The sequence below is a fragment of the Pseudonaja textilis genome, chromosome 2 (genome assembly GCF_049901715.1).
Source record: "Pseudonaja textilis isolate UNSWEBS1 chromosome 2, rPseTex1.2, whole genome shotgun sequence".
NCBI lineage: Eukaryota > Metazoa > Chordata > Lepidosauria > Squamata > Elapidae > Pseudonaja > Pseudonaja textilis.
Window position 1 is genome coordinate 3,553,662 of NC_141991.1, and position 22,063 is coordinate 3,575,724.

General features: G+C 44.8%; 2 protein-coding genes across 2 annotated transcripts; both read left to right on the forward strand.

The window, feature by feature from the left end:
- The first annotated feature begins 2,223 nt into the window (after positions 1-2,223).
- On the forward strand, positions 2,224-9,822 carry LOC113451966 (uncharacterized). The gene is made up of 6 exons (XM_087928429.1): positions 2,224-3,046; positions 4,213-4,505; positions 5,136-5,253; positions 5,385-5,464; positions 8,074-8,200; positions 9,359-9,822. The coding sequence occupies exons 2-6, from the start codon at positions 4,281-4,283 to the stop codon at positions 9,769-9,771; spliced, it is 963 nt and encodes a 320-aa protein (XP_087784555.1). The 5' UTR covers positions 2,224-3,046; positions 4,213-4,280; the 3' UTR covers positions 9,772-9,822.
- A 6,082-nt stretch (positions 9,823-15,904) lies between these two features.
- On the forward strand, positions 15,905-20,475 carry LOC113451967 (uncharacterized). The gene is made up of 5 exons (XM_026723372.2): positions 15,905-17,586; positions 17,819-17,936; positions 18,069-18,148; positions 18,803-18,929; positions 20,014-20,475. Exons 1-5 carry the CDS (start codon positions 17,077-17,079, stop codon positions 20,424-20,426), a joined length of 1,248 nt encoding a protein of 415 aa, XP_026579157.2. The 5' UTR covers positions 15,905-17,076; the 3' UTR covers positions 20,427-20,475.
- The last annotated feature ends 1,588 nt before the right edge of the window (positions 20,476-22,063 follow it).

The window sequence follows — 22,063 nt, forward strand, 5'->3', positions numbered from 1 at the left end:
TTGTCAGCCAGTTACAAATACATCTGGTGATGATGCTGTCTATCCCACATTTTTCTAGCTTACCAAGAAGTACCAGTAGGTTGTCGTCTACTTTGTCAAATGCCTTGCTGAAGTCTAAATATACTATGTCCACAGCATTTCGCTACTAATTTAGTCACTTTGTCAAAAAATGAAATAAGATTGGTTTGGCATGATCTATTTTTAAGAGTTAGTTACTAGTTACTACTTATAACTATTTGTTTCTATATGTTCACAGATCTGTTTTTTAAAAAATATTTTCAGTATCCTCCCACATATTGAAGTTAGGTTGATTGGTCTGTAGTTTCCTGGGTCTATTCCCCCTCCCCCCCCTTTTAAAGATGGAAAACATATCAGCTCTTTTCCAATCCTCTGGTAATTCCTCAGTTGCTCCAAGATTTTTTAAAGATATGATCCAATGGTTCTGAGATAACATCTGCCAGCTCTTTCAGAACTCTGGGATGTAATCTATCAGGTCCCGGTGATTTATATTCATCAAGGCCAGACAGGTGTTCTCTTACCATTTTCTTGCTTATGTTAATTTTTATTTCTAGTCTGTCTTTTAGAGTTGTTTTTGGTAGGTTGGGCTATAGTTTCTTTTTGTGTGATGACTGATGCAAATAATGAGTTAAGCAGCTCTGCTGCCTTTCTATTGCCTGTTACTTCCTTGCGATCTTCTCTCTGTAATGGACAGACTGTTTCCTTGATTTTTTCTTGTTATTTATATGTTGAAAGAAACTTTTTAAAAAAATTATCTTTGACTTTGTTCATTCTGAGCCTTTGCTTTCCTGACTTCATGTTTGTAGATTCTGGCTATCTGCTGATATTCTGCCTTAGTTGTATGTCCTTCTTTCCATGTTTTGTACTTATCTTTTTTGTCTTTCAGTTTATCAGAGATCTCTGTGCAACCATGCTGGTTTCTTCTTAGATTTAATGGTATTGTGTTGGACTGGGCTTTTATCTTCATAGTGTGTTTCCCACACTTCTTGAGTTATTTTCCCCTTCAGGATTTTTATCCATGAAATTTTGCTTAGGCTCTCTCTGAGTTTGTTAAAATCAGCTCTTTTAAAGCTTAAGGCACTGGTTGGATTATGTTCTATTGCTTGTGTTTGCATTATATTGAATGACATTCTTGCCCAAGGTTCTGGCAACTTCATCTCCTATCATGGATTAAAGAGCTCTGTTTCTTCAGAATGAAGGATGAGGGAGCAGAATTGAAGGTATTCTCAGCCTGCTGGTTGAATGTTGGGTTTCAGAAGAGTTTTTCTTACACCATCAGATGGAAAATGGGAAAAATTTTACAACTCTTGAGACAAAATTTCAATAGCTGTGCCAGTGGTATAGGGGCATCATGCAGGGTTCCCAATCCTGTGACTCGACTGGTACATGCCTTTTTTCAACTTTTACCATTCTGGGATGTGCAGGCAAGGTCACCAGACTGGGTTTACCTCCCAGATTTTGTTTTTAATGGGGGAAAAGGAGCCACACTATGAAAACCAAACCGAAGCTCTGGAGGCATTGCTCTTTAGACTGAGGGAGACTGATGCAAAGCCCTGTGGCAAGTCTCTGTGGCACAACAGCTTAACAAATCTGCCTGTTAACCAAAAGGATGATAGTTCAAGCCCACTCAGGGATGGCCTGCTTGATGAGATGATCCCTGGTTGAAGGTGATAGCCTGTTATTGCATTGGGTTCTTCATCTGAGGGTTTTGATTCCCACTGTCAATGCTTTTCTCACTAGGATTTAAATATCTGAATTAGTTTTACCTTTCAGAATGCAAGAGGGATAATGATTCATCACCTTTCTTGAGAATTATATTGGCCACAGACAAGCACAGGGATTGTCTCTCTCTTATGAACAGTTAATCCAATCAGGACCAGCCCATATTGGAAACTATCCTGAAACTTTTGTACTAAGCAATCCAATCTTCTTCTTTCTTGTAGTGTCACCTCCAAAGGCAGACTAATCTCAAGCCAGCAAGTCTTTATTTCTTTTGGCAAATTTCTAAAAGGTCCACGGGTTTGAGCTTTCTCTCCATTTTGGAACTTGTTTTCTTTTGATGTCTCCTTTCCATCAGGATCATTTTTATTATTACCAGATGCTTCCAACCTTCTTAGCTGCCCAGGGGTATGAATTTGACAAAGCTTCCAATCTTCTTAGCCGCCCAGGGGTATGAATTTGACAAAGCTTGCAACCTTCTTAGCCACCCAGGGGTATGAATTTGACAAAGGCAAATGTAATAAATACAAATCTTACATTTCCTAACTTTTCCATTTCCTCCCTGTATCTCTGTCATTCCCTATATGTTCCATCACTTCAGGGCTGAGTTTGACAATAACCACAAGATACAAGTTGTCTTTCAAAGAGAAACTCCTATTTCTTGTCTTTTGACCACCCAGCCATATCTGATAGGATTTTGACTCACTTGTGAAGCCTCTTCAAATTTCTACAGACCCTTCAGAGAAGCTGCTCTTGAGGAAAGCGACTTTTGAGTCTCCACATACATTTTCTCAAAGTTCACAGGTGGTTCTTAGATATTAAAACGAGGAAAATCTACAAACTGACAGCCTGCTGGAGATGCCACTTTCTTTATAAATAAGCAATCTTAGAGAGAACTTTTCCTTCTACTCCAATGCCCATTACCCAGACCCACATACAACAGGATATCCTCCACCCTCCCAAGTTCCTCTGGATTGCTCGCAGGATCCACCGGACAGCCGTTGGAAAAGCTGAACAGCTCCCCCTCCCCCCTTCCAATCACAGTGGGAACTGAGCATGCGCTCTGCCTCTGTCCCGAGCGCAAGAGAGACACGTGCTGCCAGGGGCAAAAGACTGGGAGGGCATTAACCCTTTCCATACCGCCTCCGACTCTGCTTCCCCTCGCCGTGGGCCTTAGGCCGAGACTTTCCAGAGGCTGCAGGAAAACCTTTACCGGATGCAGAGATCCACACGTGACTCACAGTTCAACGAGTGGCGGGCTTTTCTTTGGCGGTGGAAGCGTGCAAGAAGAGAAGGAAAAGTTCATCAGGTTCGGAGTTGTGAGAGGGTAGCCTAGGGTCCCAAGTTTTCCTCCGGTTCCTGTGCATGCACGAGCCTCAGCAAAACTAAGGACCCGCCGCATTGCCCCCCAACAGGTGGGGGTGGGAGGCGAGGATTGCCAGAAAGGAGAGAGCCATTTCCCCTTCATTTCTATGGGAAAACGTCTGCAGGGAAGAAGAGGGAGAGGTTGGCTTTGCAAACCAGAGATTTGTGCTTCCAAATCAGCCTTGACTCCTGGAAAATTTCCTCCAGATTTCTTGGTCCCGTTTCCAGGAGGGGTTTCCCATACTTCCCCCTTAGGGCGAGAGAAACGAGTGATCGGAGTCTCGGCTGCCTTTGTATGCAAGGCTGGATCTCCGCGTGCAAGGAGTTGCGTGCAAGGTGTGCCAGGACTGGAACTCGGTTTCCTCCTTTCCCGCCATTCCCCACTATCTCTTGGTGGCTCTGCCGGCAGGTAAATAAGGAAGATGTTGCAGGACGGAGGTGGGTTCGGGGATGAGGTTCATCATTAACACAATGTGTTCGATTAGGCCAGTGTTTTAGTCAAGCTTGCCCACTGTAAGGTTTGGGAGCTGAATCCAGGCATCTTCAATTGGTCAAGTTTGAAAAAGACTGGATTAGGCTAAACTTTGGAAATAGGTTTCTAGGAGATTCCTGATTCAAAACATAACGTTAAGGAATAGATGGTGTATTTATTCAGGTATTAGTTCTTTATGCATTGGATAACCATTTATTAATTCTGGTTTTTGGGGTTTCCCTCAGGGTTTGGGCCAGAGTTTGATGGGGTTCTGCTGGCTAAAGTTTTACAAAAAATTCAAATGTTGATTGATTTAATTATCAAATTCACGTGTCTCAATTGCTGTCTGTGACCTCAGAAATATATGATTTGGATTCTGCAGAGGTTGCAGGCAATACAAACCCAAAACATTTCTAAATTTATTTATCCAATATTTTGAATCCTTGACAGAAGCTGATCTAGAAGCGCTTTCAAGAATTTACTGCAGTAGTCAGTCTTCCTAAAAAGATAACTCCCCTTCTTTCAGTCATTAGTTGGTACGCTAGAATTTCTTATTTTGGATTTTTGGGGGGAGGAGAAGGATGCTCTGTATTCAAATGTGTTGCCTTATTGAACATCTATTTTTTTTTCCATTTCAGATACATAAGCTGGAAATCATTCCTGGTTCCTTTGGAGACTGAAGTATACCGTGAGGAAAGGCTACCAGATGGCCTTAGATTTGGACAGACCTCTTGTGATTAGTAAGACCTGGGGAAATGCACGGATCCATTTTGGTGCTGGATTAGAGACCAGAGAGGAAATGAACAGACATCACTCAGCAGATGTGACAGCTGGAAAAGGCCATCCAGCTGCTCAGCCTTTGAGCTGTGGGACAAATGGAACAAGTCCTGGGCAAAAGAGGCAAGAAGAAGAAGAAGCCAGTAGTTCAGAGGTACAATTCTTTCACTTCAGAAAAATACAGTTCCAGGAGGGGAGGGGTCCTCAAGATGTTTGTAGTCAGCTTCACCACCTTTGCCGTCAATGGCTGCAGCCAGAAAGATACACAAAGGCTCAGATGCTGGACCTGGTGCTCCTAGAGCAGTTCCTAGCTGTCCTTCCCCCAGAGATGGAGAATTGGGTGCGGGAGTATGGAATGGAGACCAGTTCCCAGGCTGTGTCCATAGCTGAAGGCTTCTTGCCGAGCTAGGAGTCTGAGAAGATGCAAGAAAAGTTGCAAGTGTGTCATGCCTCCTGTGAATCCAAGAAGGAAAATGAACAGCTGACAGGGAGCGGGAGAGTGGCTCCTTTGGCTGTGGAGGAAACTGGGGAAACCTGGTCATCACAGTGAGAATGTAATTGTGGCAGTTAAAATGCATTTGTTAATTTGCCTCTGGTAGAATTTTCTGGGATTATGAACTCCTAAGACCTATTGTTTCATTCTTCCGAAGGATATATTTGGGGCAATACTTCTATTCTTACTTTCCAAATTCAGTGATGGGTTCTGCTAGTCTGAGAGTGCAGTATGATAATTCATTTCTATCTCTGTACTCTTCCCTTCTTTATTGTGCCACATCATTTCTAGAAATCTTTGGAAGCTGTGACTGAGTATCCCAAGGAGAGGATAGATTCATTCAAACCTTCCCGAGACCTGCAGTTAAGGGAGAGCTTCCAGAAAGATCAAAGTCAAGATGTCATGCCAGGTAAGAGAGGCTTTTTGCATGTGATGTGAGGTTTGGATGTCCCGCCAATTCTTTTGCTTATCTTGAGTGGAATCTGCTTCTGTCTGTTTATTGATAACAATCTGCTTTCACCATTTCTTTTGGTCTCACAGATAATAGAAAGCTGTTCTCAATATTTTTAGAATCATCTCTTTGTGTTGGAGCTGAAAGAGTGGCTGCAACTCTGCCACAGGTAGGAGAAGAAATATTGGAAAGGCCCATGAAACTTGGTTGGGTTTTATTTTGTTCTGGAGTTTAATGCATAATATTGCTGTTTTTAAGCAAGGCAAATTTTAGAGCAGGTCATTATAAATTCACACTGAAATTAAGCTAACTTTTCCTTCAAAACACAACAAAGAATGTTTTTTCTGCACCAACTCAGCTCAGACTACTCAAGGAGCTGCTGATACAGTTCTACAGAGGAATTAGTCTCTCATCTGCACCTCTATAATTGTCTGTAGTTCTGCAATCCAACAAGATAGACACAGACTTCAGAGGGTAATTAGGACTGCAGAAAAAACAATTACTACCCACCTGCCTTCAATTGAGGACCTGTATAGTGCATGAATCAAAAAGGGCTGTGAAAATAGTTACAGACCCGTCAAATCCTGGACATAAACTGTTTCAACTCTTACCTTCAAAATGACTCTGTAGAGCACTGCACACCAGAACAACTAGACACAAGAACAATTTTTTTGCGAACGCCATCACTCTGCTAAACAAACAATTCCCTCAACACTATCAAACTATTTACTAAGTCTGCATTACTATTAATCCTCCCATCCTTCCTTTCACCCATCTCCTCCCACTTATGACTATTGTAACCTTGTTGCTTGTATCCTAACAATTTTTATTGACCATTTCCTAGTATGATTTGATTGCTTATTGTACTCTATGACTATTGTTAAGCGTTGTATCTTATGATTCTTGACTCTTGATGAATGTATCTTTTCTTTTTTTAAATTTTTTTTTCAGTTTTCCACATTTTAAAAATGTCTCTCTTTAGTGAACAGTATGATTACAGGTTTCATATATACATACAAATATGACCGTAGTTACATATTCAGTTTTTGTATTCAACTTCTTATCTTAACAATGCTTTTATACATTTTCTATTTTATTATTCCAAATGCTTACCTCTTATTTAATTCATCTATATTATCTTTATAATTATTATACTTTGATACTTTTGTCACATTTGTATATTCCACCTTGAATTCTAATTAGATACACTCCTCCTAAGAAATAGTTTCCCCCCTGAATTACCAATTTAAGTGCACCACCTCTACTACATATTCATTAATTATCTCTCCTTTTAATCCCATTAAACGGTTAACTTTTTATTACCTAAAACATTAAAATTAATAATCCCTTTAAAACTACATAGCATATATAAATCAAATTCTGCATGGTTTTTCCCATTTTAATTCTATAAGATTTGTTTACAATTTCAAAATAGACATGTTAATCTACTTATTTGATCCTGAACCCTAATGTTTCCATAAATTTTAAAGCCTAATGATTCACCTCGCTCTTGTAATGTTTCTTTCATGTTTCTAAGTTCCCCTTTTAATTCCAGAAGAGATATCGTTGTTTTACACCTTTCTGGCTAACAATTTAATCCAAATAGTGTCTATAAGATTATTTTCCAACAGTCAGCTTTTGTTTTATTCCTCTCAGGTTTTAGTCCTCAGCTAATTCAATACCAGGTCCATGCCAGAATCAACAGTTAGTCCCAAGGGCAGAATCTTCCTGTTTTTTCTTTGTTTCAGTTTTTCAAAGTTTTATTATTTCAGTTTTCCTTACAATTTTTAAGAGTCTTTTAGAAAAAAAAACAAGTTAGATTTAACCATTAGATGGCACTCTTTGTTATAACAGATCTTCACCCCCCCTTTTTTTTTCAACTATTCAGAGCTTTTTAAACCACAGTTCCATAGTCTTCCAAGAAAAAAAATTAAATCCAATTGGTATTAAATTTCCTTGGACAATCTCTAGTTCAGCTTAATTAGTGCCTATATAGAATCAGATTATACTTATCCAAATTAATTAGATGTTTTCTTCTTCCAGTTTCTACCTTTCTTGGTTCAAAGCCCCGCTGCTGTCAAAAGCAATTCACACCTTTTTTTTTCTTTCTCTTCGCTGCTTTAATTTCTTTCTTAATTTTTTTTTAAAAATTAATCCTGGGGTACTTTCCATTTAATTATAGCATCCCTTTCCTCCTGCTGTCTGCTTCTTTCTCTCTCCTACACAATCTTATTCCAGCTTAATCTTCCCCTTCAGGGTGGCCATTTTAGACCACCGCTTCAGACGTCTTCGGGAGGGAGTAATTGCCAAGCCAGGGAGGGGATTTGCAACTCCTCTCTACCCACCTGACGGTCGCCCCTTCCTCCGCCACTCCTATGAGACAGCTTCTGCCCCAAATCTAATTGATCAGGGCTCTCCGACAAAGAAGCATGGACCAAAGCCGCGGACAATTGCGGTCAGTGGTCCGTCTTCGGGGAAGTTCAAAACCAGAAGCTTTCTTTTATGTACACTGAGAGAATATGCATCAAGACAAATTCCTTGTGTGTCCAATCACACTAGGCCAATAAAGAATTCTATTTAGTTGGCTTCACATACCAAATCCTAACTTGATCAAATATGTTTCAGTTGTGCCGTCAGCCAGAAACTTGGAGATCTCATTTTGAATTCTGCAGAAAATGCCCATTTTGTTCAATGGATCTCTCTCTGAATTGGTGAAACAAAACTGCCAAATTATTCCTGGGATTGTCTGTTAATAGGAAAACTTGTCTCCTTGTTCAGGATGTTTTGTCCTTTGAGGAAGTGGCTGTGTATTTCTCCGAGGAGGAATGGTCTCAGCTGAATGCTGACCAAAAAGCGCTGTATGGAGAAGTCATGCTAGAGATTTCCAGGAACTTGGCTTCTCTAGGTAAGAATCCCTATCATAAGGAAGACATGAAGAAGGGGGCTTAGATATTATATTATTTTTTTTATTTATAACCTGCCTTTATTATTTTTTGTAAATAACTCAGCAGCAGACATACAAAATACTCCTTCCTCTTCCTATTTTCCCTACAACCAAACTCTCTGACATGGGCTGGGCTGAGAGAGACTGCCACAGGTAAGATCATCAGCCAGACCAGACATGTCAAACAGAAGGCCCATGGGCGAAAACCATCCTCCGATGGGCCCAATTCTCACCCTGGAGATGGCAAGGCATTGATCTCTGCCAACCCGGCCAGGTGCCCCTGTGGAACACAAAGGATGTGATGAGTGTGCAGGGGCCATCCAGAAGCAGCCACAGCCCACTAATCCCTAAGCCAGCGTACTGTGGGGCTGCACAGCCCATGCAGCGCAGATGAATGCTAGCACTGCAACTGCCAGGCCGGCCCTTGAAGCAGCAGGCAGACGCATGTGATCTGACCAGCAATGGCCTATGGGGCTTCTCTGGAGATGGTGAGGGACTGGTCCCCACTGTCCATGGCCAAATCCCGCAGGGTGTCCCTTGTGCGCACAGACGGCAAGTGCGGGGGGGGGGGCTAGGGATGTCTGGGTGCAGCCCCTGCCCCATTGCCCAGCGCACACTGGGGCTGCTCAGCCCACACAACGCAAGTAAGTCCAACCACTGTGACTGCTAGGCTGGCGGTCCAACCAGCAGATGGAGGCAGAAGTGCAGGGGAGAGGCACGCAACCTGGCCTAGTGGATGCACTGTATGGCCAACCCACCCACTCCATTCCTCCATCGGTCTTTGCTTACCCACGGCCACAATGGGACAGGTAGCCATGTATCGTCTGCGGTGGGCCAGATTACATGCCTCTGCCTCCGCCTGATGCTGGTGTCGCTGCCTGCAGGCCGTGGCAGGTGGGGGTGCTGCCACTTCCAGACCCTTACGGGCTTGGTCCCCTCAGTTCAATCCTGTCCTCCAGCTCTTGTGCATACGACCGGAATGTGAGTGACTTCAAGCTGGTCACACCCACTCACCCCTTCCCCAGCGAAACCACAATGCTGATGTGGCCCTTAGTGAAATAGAGTTTGACACATCTAATTTAATGGTAGATTTAATTGGAATAATATTTTGACCCCTAGGGAAGATGAGTGCAAAAAGAAAGAGCTATTCCGTCGAGTTCAAGAAAGGAATAGTGGAGGATTCTCTGGGCAAGAACCTTACGGATTTCTGCAAAGAGAAGAAGTTGGGTCTCCGAATGGTCCGAAAATGGCGAGCAGAGTACAATAACCTCAGTCAACAGATGGATGAAGGAAATGCTAAGAAGCGCAGGTGTGGATCAGGTCGGCAACCATTTTTTCCTGAACTGGAAGATATCATCTGCCAATGGATTGTTGACAGCAGAGCAAAGGGTTTAGTTGTGCACAGGGCTGATATTCAAGCATTTGCCCTTGCAATGGCACTACCGTTAGAAATACCCCCAAAGGAATTCAAAGCATCAAATCGTTGGCTGGATGGCTTCCTTCAGCGATATAAACTGTCTCTAAGAAGATAGACAGCACTGTTTAAGCTGGAAGATGCTGATTATTAAACGACATTTGCATTCAAATTCTTTGTTGGTGGCATCAACTTTTCTAAATACCTTGTTTACCTGAGAATATGACATTCCCAAAATAAGCCTAGACTGAATTTTTTTGGGATGGGCCTAATATAATCCCTACCCCCAAAACAGGCCCTAGTGAACAGGTTGGGCATGGGAAGCACATGAGGCAGCCTTTCCCTTCTTCAGTCACCTCATAGAGGCTTGGTCCCTTAATTGCAGCCTGCGGATCAGCTGAGCAGTAAGGGGTGGAAGCTGCTTCTCATTCTGTCTCGGCACCTGAAGATGTTTCTGGCACACTCTTGACAGCCCCAGCCCTGCCTGCAGTGCCAGGCAACCTCACAGCTGAGGGACCCTCTCTTCTGCAGCTCACCTTTTGACTCTGGAATAGGTAGTGACCATGGTTTGCACTTGGCCAGGCCTGGAGCTCAGGTCTTGCTCAGGCTACTGCTACAAGGCAGAAAACTGGTGCATAGAAATCAGCTCCACTCCCCCACCTCTGCCTGTCTGCTAGGCGTGCTGTACCTGCTGCTGCTGGCCTTGCAGGGGGTTTTCGCCCTGCTGTCAGCAGCCTGGCTGGGCTACTCCTGCCTGGTGTGAGGCAACTTGGAGGCCTCCCACTGCAATGCTTTGCTGCAGCTTCTGAAGGCTTTGGAGGGAGCATGTCTGGGAGTTGAAATCCACAAGTCTTAAAATGGCCAAGAAGTTGCCCATGCTACTGCTGGCCTCTTCGCCATCCTAGCAGCACTGCTCTCAGCAGTGCTGTGGAACTGCTGCCTGCCTGGATTGAATTGTCCCAGATCAAAAACCACCTGAGTTCCCACAGGCTGCCAGGGCCCCTTTGAGAGTGGCAGCTGGTGGAGCTATGCTGCCTAATCCGCATCATCTGCTGCTGCCACCTTGGGACTGCTGAGTGCCAGCCTGCACACCTATTTGGTGCTGCAGATGCTGGGCTTACATCTATGGTGAGCCCGATGCTCTTTGAACCCTGACAGGTGTTGCAGTTCTCTTGCCATCTGTGTGAGGCAGGGTGGGACTGCCCCTGGACACCTTGCTCCACCGATTGCAGGTTGGTGATGGAATACCCATCTGTTAAAGATATACCTTCTGTAGGTAAGAATCCTTATCTGGGGTCAGAAATATAGAGAAGACACAGGGGAGAGGGTTAGATATTATATTACTTTTTATTTATAACCTGTCTTTATTATTTTTTGTAAATAACTCAAGGCAGCAGACATACTAAATAGTTCTTTCGCTTCCTATTTTCCCTACAACAAAACCCTCTGACACGGGCTTGGCTGAGAGAGACTTGCAAAAATAAGCCACGGGTAAGATCGTCAGCCAGACCAAACATGTCAAACACAATAGCAATTAGATTTTTATACCGCTTCACAGTGCTTTACAGCCCTGTCTAAGCGGTTTGCAGAGTCAGCATATTGCCTCCAACAGTCAGGGTGCTGAATTTTTTCCACCTTGGAAGGATGGAAGGCTGAGTCAACCTTGAACCTGGTGAGATTCGAACTATCAAAAGTGCTGGCAATCGGCAGTCAGCAGAAGTAGCCTGCAGTACTGCACTAGTAACCACTGTGCCATCACAAGGCCTGCAGGCCAGAACTGGCCTGCAATAGGCCCAGTTCTGGTTGGTGGAGCCACCCAGGAAATGGCACTGATCCCTGACAAGCTGGCAAGCCGCCCCCTGGCACGTACAAAGGATGCAACGAATGTGCAGGGGGAGACACTGTCCAGCAGCAGCCACAGCTGACCAATCCCTTGGCTGGTGCGCTATGGGGCTATACAGCCCATGCAGCGCTGGTAAATCCTAAAGCTGCAACATCCCCTTCAAGCAGCAGGTGAAGCAGAGGCATGGCGTGGGAGGCATATGATCCAGCCTGCGATAGCCCCATGTCTGGCCCACAGGGCTACTCCAGAGATGGTGACCCATAGCCAAACCCCGAGGGGCGTCCCGTGGTGTGCACAGGAGGCAGGGAGTGTGAGGGGGGCAGCGGTCTGGCCTCAGCCCACAGCCCATTGGCCAGCGCACTCTGCTCAGCCTGTGCAGTGCAGGTGAGTCCAACCACCATCTGTCTTTGCTTACCTGTGGCCACAATGGGGCAGGTAGCCACGTGGCGTGTTCAAATTGTGGAGTATTCCTTTCTGGGGCTACTCAGCCCGTGCAGTGCAGGTGAGTCCAAGCACTGCAATTGCTGGACTGGCCCTTCAAGCAGCAGGTGGAGGTAGAAGTGCAGGGGAGAGGCACACAATCCGGCCCACTGGACATGCTGCATGGCTGGCCGCCCACTCCATCCCATCATCCCTTTGCTTACCTGTGGCCACAATGGGGCAGGTAACCACTTGTTCAGAGGGCCGGATCAATGCCTCACGTCCATGCCTTTGCCTCTGCCTGATGCTGGTGCTGCTGCCTGCAAGGTGAGGTAGGTGGTGGAGCAGGGCTGCTGCCATGCTACAACCTTTGTGGACTTGACTCCTACAGTTCAAACTTGTCCTCCAGCTCTTGCACACATGCAGGATGAGCCTCCAGCCGGCCGCACCATCCATGACTGCCCCGGTAAATGGGAAATGCAGGGAGCCTCTGTTCCAAGAGGAAGCTGGGATTCCCCTCTCCACCTGGAACTCCACAGGCGACCTCGACGAGAGTGATTTTGAGTTGGCTACACTGCTGATGTGGTCCTCAATGAAATTGAGTTTGACACCCCTGATTTAATGGTAGATTAAATGGAATAATATTTTGACCCCTAGACAAGATGAGTGCAAAAAGAAAGAGCTATTCTGTCGAGTTCAAAAACGGAATCATGGAGGACTCTCAGGGAAGGCAAAAATCTTACAGCTTTCTGCAAAGAGAAGAGCAACCAGGATGATTAGGGGACTGGAGACTAAAACATATGAAGAACAGTTACAGAAACTGGGCTTGGCTAGTTTAGTAAAGAGAAGGACCAGGGGAGACATGATAGCAGTCTTCCAATATCTGAGGTGCTGCCACAGAGAAGGGGTAAAGCTATTTTCTAAAGTGCCCGTAGGCCAGACAAGGAATAATGGATGGAAACTGAACAAGGAGAGATTTAACCTGGAAATAAGGAGAAACTTTCTGACAGTGAGAACAATCAACCAAAGGAACAGCTTGCTCTTGGAAGTTGTGGGGGCACCATCACTTGAGACTTTCAAGAAGAGATTGGACTGCCATTTGACAGAAATGGTGTAGGATCTCCCACTTGGGTGGGGGGTTGGACTAGATGACCGACAAGGTCCCTTCCAACTCTGATTATTTGTTAAAACTTAGAGGTTGGATCTCTGAATGGTCTGAAAATGGCGAGCAGAGTACGATAATCTCAGTCAACAGGTAGACGAAGGAAATGCTAAGAAGCGCAGGTGTGGATCAGGTCGGCAACCATTATTTCCTGAACTGGACTAATTACAAAATCCCAAAAAGAAAAAGAAGACAAAAACAAAACCTATATCTCATGTGTGTTCACCTGAAGTTGCTCAGTCTCTGGGGTGGCCCCATGGGCCATATCTGGGCCCTTTGCGAGTCAGATCCACACTGTGGGCCTTGAGAAGGGAGGTGGGGTTGGATTAAAAGATCCCTGTCAACTGTTATTCTGTTACAACAAAAAGGTGGTGTGAGAGAGCGAAGAGGAAGGGAGGAGAGAGAAGGGAAGATTATTCTCTGGTCAATTCAGCTATTTTGCCATTATCATGAGCCTTCCCAGGAATTTGACCTGCAGAATGATTGATGGTTTGGAAGTGAATGTTTTCCCTGGCTTGTGATGGAACATGGGCCATGGTGGTGAGAGCACCAAATCCTGACCACTAGACCACCAGGGAAGTACAAAGTGGCTTTCTTCCCTCTTGCTTCTCATTTGTAGGGGTAAATGTCAAGTTTTTTTTAAAAAAATTTTTTTTTGAAGCTTGGGTTTCAGAAGAGTTTTTCTCGTATTATCATACAGGAAAAGAGAAACCTAGACATAAACTTACATCTTTTGAGACAGAATTTCAACAGCTTTGTTAGAGGTATAGGGATACCATGCAGGGTCCCCAATCCTGTGACCAGGGTTTAAATACCAGCTAGCGCATGCTTTCTTTCAACTTTTACTCTTCTGGAATGTGCAGACACATCACCAGACCAAGTTTTCATCCAAGATTTTGTTTATAGTGGGGGAAAAGGAGCCACACTACGTTAACCAAACGAACTCTGAGGGTATGAATCTTCACATTGAGGAAGGCTGATGCCAAACCCTGTGCTAAGTCTTTATGGTGTAAGGGGTTAGCACATCTGGCTGTTAATCAGCAGGATGGTGGTTCAAGCCCACCCAGGGATAGCCTGCTTGATGAGATGATCCCAGGTTGTGAAGGTGATGGTATTGGGCTCTTCCTCTGAGGCTTTGATTCTCACACTAATGCTTTTTTCACTAGGATTTAAATATCTGAATTAGTTTTACCCTTCAGAATGCAAGAGGGGGAAGATTCAATACCTTTTTTGAAAATTGGATTGGCCACAGACAAGCACAGGGATGGTGTCTCTCTTATGGTTAATCCAATCAGCACAAGCCTATATTGAAAACTATCCTGAAAGAGCTGTATCTCATCACAATGCTTTTATTAAGCAATCCACTGCTGTCTTTATTGAGGCCTCATGCTAGACCTCAGTATTATTACTGTCTTAGTGTCCTCCAGCTGTCTTGTAAAGTTTTTTTGATTTTTTTTAAAGATTAAGTTTGATACTTAACTGCAATTGCTTATATGTTAGAGCCAGATGCACTGACCCCTTGCACCAACTCCAACCAAACAAGACACTAGAATATAAATGGAGGACAAATGCCACTCTACTAGCAGTGATGTTGTTGTCTGGTTTGGGCAATGAAATGTCTTCAAGAAAAGAACCAAACCTCTGAGAGCACCAAGGATCCCACAGAAGATAACATGAAGAAATGGAATGAAAAGAATGGGCTTTCTTCAAGAGTGGGGAGTTAACTCTGTTCTTTTTAAATTGTTTCTTAAACACTATTTTCCCTCTGTTCACATTTTTTATTTTGCTGATTGTGGCTAAATCTCTTCCTTACAGTGCCACCTCCAAAGGCAGACTAATCTCAAACCAGCAAAGTCTTCAGTTCTTTTGGCTATAAAAAGTACTTTCTTTTTAACTAAAGGTCTTAAGCTTAGTATTCATATTTCCTGCAGCATTTTCCTCCTCAGCACCTAAATAAAACTTGCTTTTTTCTTCAAGTTATGAGAGCTTTATATTTAGTTTTCAATATTTGCCTTCTTTTATTTTGTAATTCTATTTTTTCTCCAGTCACATGTGGCATCTTATTCTCCCACTGTTCATTTCTCCATCATGCCTTTTTTTGAGGTAAAATTTCCAAAAGGCCCACAGATTTGAGCTTTCTCTCCATTTTGGAACTTGTTTTCTTTTGATAGCTCCTTTCCATCGGGATAATTTCCTCAGGATTATTTTTTTATTATTGCCAGTTACCTCTTGATGTTTGTTTCCAACCCTTCTTAGCCACCAGAGATATGGATTTGACAAAAGCAGCTGTAATAAAAGACGTTATTAAAGAAAAATAAATACAAGCCTTGATTTTCCTAACCTGTCCATTTCCTCCCTGCATTTCTGCCATTCCCCCATATATCACATCACTTCAGGGCTGAGTTTGTCAACAACCACAAGGCACAAGTTGTGTTTCAAACAGAAGATCTGACAGGATTTCTACTCTTTTTTGAAGCCTCTTTAAATTTCTTCAGACCCTTCAGAGTAGCTGTCCTTGAGGAAAGCGACTTTTCTCCACAGTCTCCACAGAGATTTTTCTCAATATTTACAAGATGATTCTTAGGCATTTAAGAGAGGAAAATCCAGAAACAGCCACCTCCTTTTTAGAGAGGTAATGTAAGAGGGACACTTTCATTCTACTCCAATGCCTATGATCCCAGGCCCGCATGAATATATCCTCAGCCCTTCAAGGTTCCTCAGGATTGCTCGCAGGATGATCCACTTGGCAGCCGTTGGGAAAGCTGAGCGACCCGCCCCCCTCCTCCGTCCAATGACAATGGGAACTGAGCATGCGCTCTGTCCAGAGTGCTGCCCGGGGCAAGACTTTCCTTACCGCGTCCGACTCCGTTTTCCCTCGCTTAGGCTGAGCCTTTCCAGAAGGCTGCAGGGAAACTTTTACCGGAAGCGTGACTCAGAGTTCAACAAGTGGCGGGCTTTCCTTTGGCGGTGGAAGCGTGCAAGAAGAGAAGGAAAAGTTCATTAGGTTCGGAGTTGTGAGAAGAGGGTAGCCCGGGGTCCCAAGTTTTCCTCTGGATCCTGTGCATGCACGAGCCTTAGCAAAGCTAAGGACCCACCGCATTGCCCCCCAAGGTGAGGGGTGGGAGGCGAGGATTGCCAGAAAGGAGAGAGCCATTTCCCCTCTCTTTCCATGGGAAAACGTCTGCAGGGAAGAAGAGGGAGTGGTTGGTTTTGCAAAACACAGACTTGTGCTTCCAAATCAGCCTGGACAATTTCCTCCAAATTTCCTGGTCCTGTTTCCAGAAGGGCTTTCCCTCGCCTCCCTCTTCTTAGGCCGAGAGAAGCGAACAATTCCGTGTGTAAAGAGTTGCGTGCAAGGCGTGAGGGGACTGGAATTCGGTTTCCTCCTTTCCTGCCTTTCCCCACTATCTCTCTTGGTGGCTCTGCCGGCAGACAAATAAGGAACCTGTTGCAAAAACGGCAGTGGTGGATGGTGTTTGTTAAGTCTGGTTTCTGGATTTGATCCAGAAGTTTGGGCCAGGAGGTTAATGGGATTCTGTTGTCTCGTTTTTGTTTTTTTTTACTAGAAATTGAAGTGCTGTTTGATCTCCTTATTAAATCGATGTAGATAGGCTGATGAGAATTTTTGTGACAGGAGACGTCTATAATTTGGATTGTGCAAAGGGTAGTTCTTTATAGGCAGCAGTAGGAATGATTTGAAGAAATAGGAAATAGAAATCCAAAACCTATTGTAAATGTATTATCCTGTATATTGATTCCTTGGTAGAAGTTGAGCCAGAAGAGTGCTACCAAATTTTCCCCAAACGCAGATAAGTCAGGCTATCTATTAAGATTTCCCCACTTTCGTAGACGATGGGTTCATAAGAATTTCTTAGTTTATTGATTTGTTTGCTTAAGAATGTTTGTTTAAACACTATGTTTTCCATTTCAAATCTGAAGCTGGAAATCTTTCCTGGTTCCTCTGGAGACCGAAGTATCTTGTGAGGGAAGTGGGCTGAATGGCCTTAGGAGACTTAGCCAGATCTCTTGTGTTTAGTCAGACCTGGGGAGATGCATGGTTCCGTTTTGGTGCTGGATTAGAGACCAGAGAGAAGACTGATGGACAACGCCCAGCAGATGTAGGAGCTGGAAAAGGCCATCCAGCTGCTCAGCCTTGGAGCTGTGGGAAGAATGGAACAAGTCCTGGGCAAAAGAGTCAAGAAGAAGAAGAAGCCAGTAATTCAGAGGTGCAATACTGTGACTTCAGAAAAGTGCAGTTCCAAGAGGGGAGGAGTCCCCGAGATGTTTGCAGTCAGCTTCACTGCCTTTGCCATCAATGGCTGCAGCCAGAAAGACACACCAAGGCTCAGATGCTGGACCTGGTGCTCCTGGAGCAGTTCCTAGCTGTCCTTCCCCCAGAGATGGAGAAATGGGTGCGGGAGTGTGGAGCGGAGACCAGTTCCCAGGCGGTGGCCCTGGCTGAAGGCTTCTTGCTGACCCAGGAGTCTGAGAAGATGCAAGAGTTGCAGGTGTGATAATGTAATCATGGCAGTTCTAAATGCATTTGTCAATGTCTCTCTGGTAGAATTTTCTGGGATTATGACCTCCTAAGACCATTCTTCTGAAGGATATATTTGGGGCAATACTTCTATTCTTACTTTCCAAATTCAGTGATGGGTTCTGCTAGTCTGAAAGTGCAGTATGATAATTCATTTCCATCTCTGTACTCTTCCCTTCTTTATTGTGCCACATCATTTCTAGAAATCTTTGGAAGCTGTGACTGAGTATCCCAAGGAGAGGATAGATTCATTCAAACCTTCCCGAGACCTGCAGTTAAGGGAGAGCTTCCAGAAAGATCAAAGTCAAGATGTGATGCCAGGTAAGAGAGGCTTTTTCCATGTGATGTGAGGTTTGGATGTCCCGCCAATTCTTTTGCTTATCTTGAGTGGAATCTGCTTCTGGTTGTTTATTGATAACAATCTGCTTTCACCATATTTTTTTGGTCTCACAGATAATAGAAAGCTGTCCTCAATATTTTTAGAATCATCTCTTTGTGTTGGAGCTGAAAGAGTGGCTGCAACTCTGCCACAGGTAGGAGAAGAAATATTGGAAAGGCCCATGAAACTTGGATGGGTTTTATTTTGTTCTGGAGTGTAAAGTATAATATTGCTATTTCTAAGCAAGGCAAATATTAGAGCAGGTCATTATAAATTCACACTGAAATTAAGCTACCTGTTCCTTCTGGTAAACTTCCTTCACCCTCCTGCTTCAGGGTCAGATTTAGTTGACCGGATGTTGTCTTTACCAGAGATGTTCTTTCAGTCTCCAAGGGTCATTCTCACATACCATTACAGGCTCTCCCAACATTTGCATTAAGGTGTGGAGTGGGGGTAAGCGTTGACCCCTCAGTGACTACACTAAACCATTGGCAAGGATATCAGATGGGTTTCCTATATGTCCTTCTCCCCACCCCAGAAAGAATTTGAGCCATTGATAAGTAGTGGGTTTAAGACCCAACTATTAATTGACCAAGAAAACTATTTTAGTTGGCTTCACATTCCAAATCCTAACTTGATCAAATATGTTTGAGTCGTGCTGTCAGCCAGAAACTTGGAGATCTCATTTTGAATTCTGAAGAAAATGCCCATTTTGTTCAATGGATCTCTCTCTTTGAATTGGTGAAAGAAAACTGCCAAATTATTCCTGGGGTTGTCTGGTAATAGGAAAACTTGTCTCCCTATTCAGGATGTTTTGTCCTTTAAGGAAGTGGCTGTGTATTTCTCCGAGGAGGAGTGGTTGCAGCTGGATGCTGACCAAAAAGCGCTGTATGGAGAAGTCATGCTAGAGACTTCCAGGAATTTGGCTTTTCTAGGTAAGAATCTCTATTGTAGAGAAGACACAGGGGAAGGGGTTTAGATATTATATTACTTTTTATTCATGACCTGCCTTTATTATTTTTTGTAAATAACTCAAAGCAGCAGACATACGAAATACTCCTCCTTCCTATTTTCCCTACAACAAAACCCTCTGACATGGGCTGAGCTGAGAGAGACTGCCACAGGTAAGATCATCAGCCAGACCAGACATGTCAAACACAAGGCCCGTGGACGAAAACCAGCCTCCGATGGGCCCAGTTCTGGTTAGCAGAGCCACCCCGGAGATAGTGAGGCACCGACCCCTGCCAACATGGCCAGGTGCCCCTGGGGCACACAAAGGATGGAATGAGTGTATGGGGGCCAACGGTGTCCAGCAGCCGCCACAGCCCACCAATCCCTTGGCTGGCGCCCTGTGAGGCTACACAGCCTATGCAGCGCAGGTGAATACTAGTGCTGAAACCACCAGGTTGGCCTTCGAAACAGCAGGCAGAGGCACGTGATCTGGCCCGTGATGGACCCATGTCTGGCCTATGGTCCTTCACCGGAGTTGGTGAGGGACTGGTCCTCACTTTTCATGGCCAAGCCCTGTAGGGTGTCCCTTGTGTGCACAGGAGGCAGCAAGTGTGTGGGGCAGAGGTGTCTGGGTGCAGCCTGCCGCCCTATTGGCCAGTGCACTCTGGGGCTGCTCAGCCCATGCAGCACAAATGAGTCCAACTGCTGGGCTGGCCCTCCAACCAGCAGATAGAGGCAGAATTGCGGGGGAGAGGTAGCCATGTGAAGTCTTCAGCAGGCCGGATCACATGCCTCACCTCTGTGCCTCTGCCCGCGCTTGATGCAAGCTGAGGCAGGTGGCAGGTAAGGGTGCTGCCACTTCCAGACCCTTACGGGCTTGGTCCCCTCAGTTCAATCCTGTCCTCCAGCTCTTGTGCATACGACCGGAATGCGAGTGACTTCAAGCTGGTCACATCCACCCACCCATTCCCCAGCGAAACCACAATGCTGATGTGGCCCTTAGTGAAATAGAGTTTGACACATCTAATTTAATGGTAGATTTAATTGGAATAATAATTTGACCCCTAGGGAAGATGAGTGCAAAAAGAAAGAGCTATTCCGTCGAGTTCAAGAAAGGAATAGTGGAGGATTCTCTGGGCAGGAATCTTACGGTTTTATGCAAAGAGAAGAAGTTGGATCTCCGAATGGTCCGGAAATGGCGAGCAGAGTACAATAACCTCAGTCAACAGATGGATGAAGGAAATGCTAAGAAGTGCAGGTGTGGATCAGGTCGGCAACCATTTTTTCCTGAACTGGAAGATATCATCTGCCAATGGATTGCTGACAGCAGAGCAAAGGGTTTAGTTGTGCACAGGGCTGATATTCAAGCATTTGCCCTTGCAATGGCACTACCGTTAGAAATACCCTCAAAGGAATTCAAAGCCTCAAATCGTTGGCTGGATGGCTTCCTTCAGCTATATAAACTGTCTCTAAGAAAATAGACAGCACTGTTTAAGCTGGAAGATGCTGATTATTAAACATTTGCATTCAAATTTTTGTTGATGGCACCAACTTTTCTAAATACCATGTTTACCCGAAAGTACGACCTACCATGAAAATAAGCCTAGACTGATTTTTGGGGGATGGGGCTCATATAATCCCCAAAATCCCAACTCCAAAAACCTATCTGTTAAAGAGATGAAAGGACTGGAATGTAGCCATTCATGCAGTCCTGCTTGCCCTTGTCCTATCTACAAAGAGGCATGTTCCTTTGTAGCCAGTGAACTGTATGAAATCTTGCTATGATCTCTACCAATTGAGATAAGGTAAGCATCTGGAGCATAATAAATTGGCAGCCCATAATTTTTACAACTTAGCCATCTCACTGAAGAAAGGGCACTGGTATATACATCCTTCTGGTTAAGAACATGTTATACTAACCTTTTTCGGCCTCCCCCAGGCTGACAATTCACAGCTTCTGCTAGCTAAAGGTTTCCTTTATCCAGAAGAGGGGTAAGGTGGGAGTGGGTGAAGTTAGAACTTCTAGAGTGATGTATCAGAGCCATCCTCTTAGAAATATTCAACCTTTTGCTTTGGATACCCTCCTCCAAAGAGACTTTTATTACTACAAGTACGAATGATGGAAATGCAAGGGCAGTGGGGGTGAGCGGTTACAAGAGAGGAAACCTTGGGTCATACTTTCCCAAGTAACTGAAGATATGATAAGCTCAGCAAGATGAGAAAAGGAATCGCTGTTTAAAAACCTTATTGTGATGGCCTGGTTGGGGCTGGTAGCAATCTATTGTCTCCAGCAGAGGGGTGTGGGACCAGGGTGGACTCTGGCCCTCTCTTGCTGACCCTCTCAGGCTGCCCGGGTTCTTGGGCACCCGGCCCTTGAGCTCCTGGGGTGCTGAGATCCTGGGACCTGGCCCTGCTTCTCACCTGGCTGTGCTTGTCTCCTTGAGGCTGCTGCTGCTGTGCTTGCCCTCCTTGCCTGGGCGGGTGTGTGTGTGAGAAGTGGCGGGGCTCCTGCTGGAGGGGGCTGTTGCTGGTGCTACCACTGGGAAGCAAGACGAGGTGGGTGCCAGGTCTGTTTTTGCTTGCCCAGAGCTGCCGCAGCTGGGATGGGACAAGTGGCTGCCCAGTGCATCCGGTAGGCCAGATTGTATGCCTGCCCCCCGCACCTCTGCCTCCACCTGCTGCTTGAAGGACCAGCCAGGCATTCATGACACTCAGACTAGTGGTGGGATTCAAATAATTTAATGAGCGGTTCTCTGCCCTAATGACCAGCTGGATAGGCATGGCTGGATGGTCATGAAGGGGCACTTCGCCTCGTGTCTCCTGAACGTGGGGATGCTGCGACGGTCGTGTGAAAAATGGTCATAAATCACTTTTTTTTAGTGCTTTATAACTTTGAATGAACCACTAAATGAACTGTTATAAGTCAGAGGATTACCTGTACAAAAATATAAAAGGTTCTTTGCTTGAAAAAGCTGCCCTAAATACCAATCATTAGATTAGAAATACCTGCAAGCTGGAGTTACAAATCAGGCTAGGTGCGAGAGCACCTTGAGGAATTAAAATAGTTAAAATGCTATGATAACTATCAGCAGCCAACTCTTGCTCATAAAGTGAAATC

Coding starts and splice junctions, on each gene's coding strand:
- LOC113451966 (XM_087928429.1), top strand. CDS start 4,281: ATGGCCTTAGATTTGGACAGACCTCTTGTGATTAGTAAGACCTGGGGA. Junction 4,506..5,135: donor AAGAAGCCAGTAGTTCAGAG/GTACAATTCTTT, acceptor CATCATTTCTAG/AAATCTTTGGAAGCTGTGAC. Junction 5,465..8,073: donor TGGCTGCAACTCTGCCACAG/GTAGGAGAAGAA, acceptor CTCCTTGTTCAG/GATGTTTTGTCCTTTGAGGA.
- LOC113451967 (XM_026723372.2), top strand. CDS start 17,077: ATGGCCTTAGGAGACTTAGCCAGATCTCTTGTGTTTAGTCAGACCTGG. Junction 18,149..18,802: donor TGGCTGCAACTCTGCCACAG/GTAGGAGAAGAA, acceptor CTCCCTATTCAG/GATGTTTTGTCCTTTAAGGA. Junction 18,930..20,013: donor CAGGAATTTGGCTTTTCTAG/GTAAGAATCTCT, acceptor TTTGACCCCTAG/GGAAGATGAGTGCAAAAAGA.